At 36.1% G+C, this 3,217-nt stretch overlaps 1 protein-coding gene across 1 annotated transcript; it reads left to right on the top strand.

Annotated features, from left to right (window-relative positions):
- Window positions 1-444: 444 nt before the first annotated feature.
- LOC145794940 (CST complex subunit TEN1-like) lies at window positions 445-1,886 on the top strand. Its single transcript, XM_082877337.1, has 3 exons — window positions 445-587; window positions 1,280-1,430; window positions 1,626-1,886. The coding sequence occupies exons 1-3, from the start codon at window positions 484-486 to the stop codon at window positions 1,743-1,745; spliced, it is 375 nt and encodes a 124-aa protein (XP_082733463.1). The 5' UTR covers window positions 445-483; the 3' UTR covers window positions 1,746-1,886.
- Window positions 1,887-3,217: the final 1,331 nt, after the last annotated feature.

The raw sequence follows: 3,217 nt of genomic DNA, 5'->3' as shown, positions 1-3,217 counted from the left end.
TTGGAAAGCTGTAAGCCCATAGGGCATTTGCTTTTGTTGTTAACATGTAGTACTTTTGTAATGAAACTCTGATGAATGTAAGGTTGTGGGACTTTTATATATCAATGAATGTCTTATTTGACGGGTGTAATGTTATTATTTTGAGGGCGTTACACAAATTACCCCTTTTCAAAACTGCTTTGTCTATTATCAACTTGTGTGGCAAAGTCTGATTTTTTATGAACTTCAAATCCATGTACCAATGTAGCATTTCAGCCCATGAAATGAATTTGGGTATTATGGTTAGTCTTACATTTTCTCTGTGATGGTTTTTTTTTTTTTTTTTTTTGGCAATATTCCCCCAGTTCACTTTCTTGAATAAGATGGAATGCAGGTTCTTTTTCAAAAACTTTCATATTGTTTTTTTGATGCATTTGATTGTGTGGTTTGTTATTTGCAGGAGAGTTACTGGATTCGTCTTCTTTGTGCCTCACTGGTGCTTCAATGGCATCATCTGCAATAAATGCTGGTGCCCTGGTGACTTTACAAGAGCTAAACTCTGCTTCTCCACACGTCGAGCAAGGGGCCTCACTTCGTGTTACTGGAAAGTGAGTAATATATTGCTACACCACTTAATGTCAGCCATTGTTCCATCTTGTGCATGTTTCTTGTCTCTTTATTTAAAATTTCCAAGGCATTCTTTAGTGACAATTAGGGTTGTAAACAAGTCGAGCCGAGCCTTGGAGTGTTTAAGATCCGCTCGCTACAAATTAGCCAAGACAGCTCGGCTCCTTTGCTGCCCTAGTAACAATAATTTAAAATATGATAACCAATCCTTACTGTAGAGCTCCTACCTTAGGTTCCATTTATCGTAGTGAATGGAAAATTTTTCATTTCTTTTTCAAGTAAAAAAGAAAAAAGAATGGGTTTAAGGCTATCTGATGGCATATAAACTAGTTTACTAGAAACTGGCTAGTTAATTTATCAAACACTTGGGGGTTGTTTAGATTTACTACATAAGGTGAATAGGTTTGCAATGATTTACTAAAAACTTGCACTCAGAGATTAAATTGCTATGGGACATCACCCTAACTACCAGAAGAAGCTAATATTAAGGAAATTCAATCTGCTTGTTTAAATGCTATTTATAAGAAGGAAAAAGAAAGTAGAAGAAAATAACGCCTCATTTGAAATGCTATGTAGAATGCAATGAATGGGTTCCATATCTGAGTTGATAGAGATTGCATTGCCCAATTCTATTGCAATTTGAAAATGTTTACTCATCTTATGTTCCCATTAGGCTGCAAGATTATTCTGTAGAGACTGCACTTGCTGTAATCATCGATGGAAATGCCTCCCCCAAAATTGACACCCAACATTTAAATGTCAATCTTCGAGTTGGATCTATCTACCAGTTCATCGGAGAACTCATCATTCAACCCACTAATGAGGTAAGAGATGTCCAAAGTACAATCTACAAGAGTGCTAGCCTACATTAGAGGAAATGTTGGCAGCTAATATGCACAATTTGTCCCTTACATTCCTCAACTGCACCATCGATCTGAAAATTTGATTATGACTTGAGGGTGTGCTTCTGTTTGTGTTTCGCAACATAGTTATGGTTACTCTCAACTGTGCTGTTTCAGGCAATTTTGAAGGCACGAGTGGGTAGGAATGTAGATGGTATTAACCTCAACCTCTATCACCAGTCTCTGAAGCTCTTAAAAGAGTTTATATCGGATCAAATGAGTAATCATTCACCATAGAGTTGTGTGTGTGTGAATGTTTTAGTTGAGGCGAAAATGATAATTCAAAAACAGATTTTACTTCCTATGCAAAAGATTTGCGATATTGTGGTGAACTGACCTTTTTGTGAGATTGGAGTACGTGGCACCCTAATTTTACTGCTACAATCATGATGGTTCTTCAAGATGTGGAAATATGGTGTTCAGCAAGAGTTGATTGAGTTACTAAGTTGTTTGTGAATGAGAATTTGGTACCATCCTCCTTTTTTTCCCCTTTTTATTTTATTTTCTTTTTTTACTATCGGTTGTATTCATGTCTCCTACTTTAATTTTACCAGAATGGATTAAGCTTGTCTGTAGTGAGATTATTCTAATGATGTTCAGTGACAATTAGATGCTGCTGGTGTTGGAAATTTTGGTTTTATAAGGCTTATTTTAGGCCAATTTTGAGTCCAAAATTGAGTGGGCCCCAAACGTCTTTTGGGGTGGGTCCGAAGAGGTGATGCGTTTCTTGCCACATGGCAAGTCACACAGTGAAGACGGTTCGTCAAAACTATTTATGATTGAATGGGAAGTTTTCGTCATTTTCGGGTTCGTGAAATGGAGTAATTAAAGAAGTAAATGTGAGTTTCCTTGAAATGGGATGTCCCACATTGAAACTTTAAGAGAGTTTTTGTGGGTATATAAGTTCTTGGTATACTAACTTGAGTTGGGGCCCAAGGGGCACCCCAAGTTTATAAAAGGGAAGAGTTATGGACAAAATAAACCTTAACACAAACCACCACGTGCGCGCGCCGCCGCCATCAGATTGAGCCGTGCCAGACGTAGGTGTGGGTCAGGTCGGTTCTTATATTAATTTTTTGGAGAAAATTCGTTTGAATTTTTTTCAAAATTCTTATCGAAATTAATTCATTTTTTAATTTAATTTTTTTTGTCCATTTGTTACTTCTTCAGTCCAATTTTTCAAACAGATTAACTGTCCAAATAGTATCTGTTGCACCCAGATAGATCTGTTTTTCCCAAACATATTTAAATCTGCCTAGGCAGATTTGAACAGATTTAAATTGGGTTTCAACAGACCTGAGTTTGAATTGCACCTATTCATTTGATTCCACAACAGATTTATTTTTGAATAGATTTAAACTGTTTTTGACAGTTATTAAACTGCTAGAAATTGCTACAGTTACACAGATACAAACTGCACAATTCAAACAGATCAATCTATCCAGCAAATCTGTTGAATTTTGGACTGCATCTGTTCATTCAAAATTTGCACCTGTTCAGTTCAAAATTGAACCTATTCGGGTAGATCATTTTGCTATAAATACCAGCATTGTTCCAGCAGTCTAGACATCCAAAAACAGTATTCCTTTTTACTATCCAAACTTTGCTCTGTTACATATATTCTTCATATCTTTTTAGGAAAAATTTAGAGAGTATAGAACACAAGTTCTAGTTTGTCGTACAAATTGTTTGGAGTACTACTATAATTT

The sequence above is a fragment of the Camellia sinensis genome, chromosome 7 (genome assembly GCF_055761805.1).
Source record: "Camellia sinensis isolate YWXY chromosome 7, ASM5576180v1, whole genome shotgun sequence".
NCBI lineage: Eukaryota > Viridiplantae > Streptophyta > Magnoliopsida > Ericales > Theaceae > Camellia > Camellia sinensis.
Note: the sequence above shows the minus strand (reverse complement) of the source record. Positions and strands in the feature narration are given on the sequence as shown.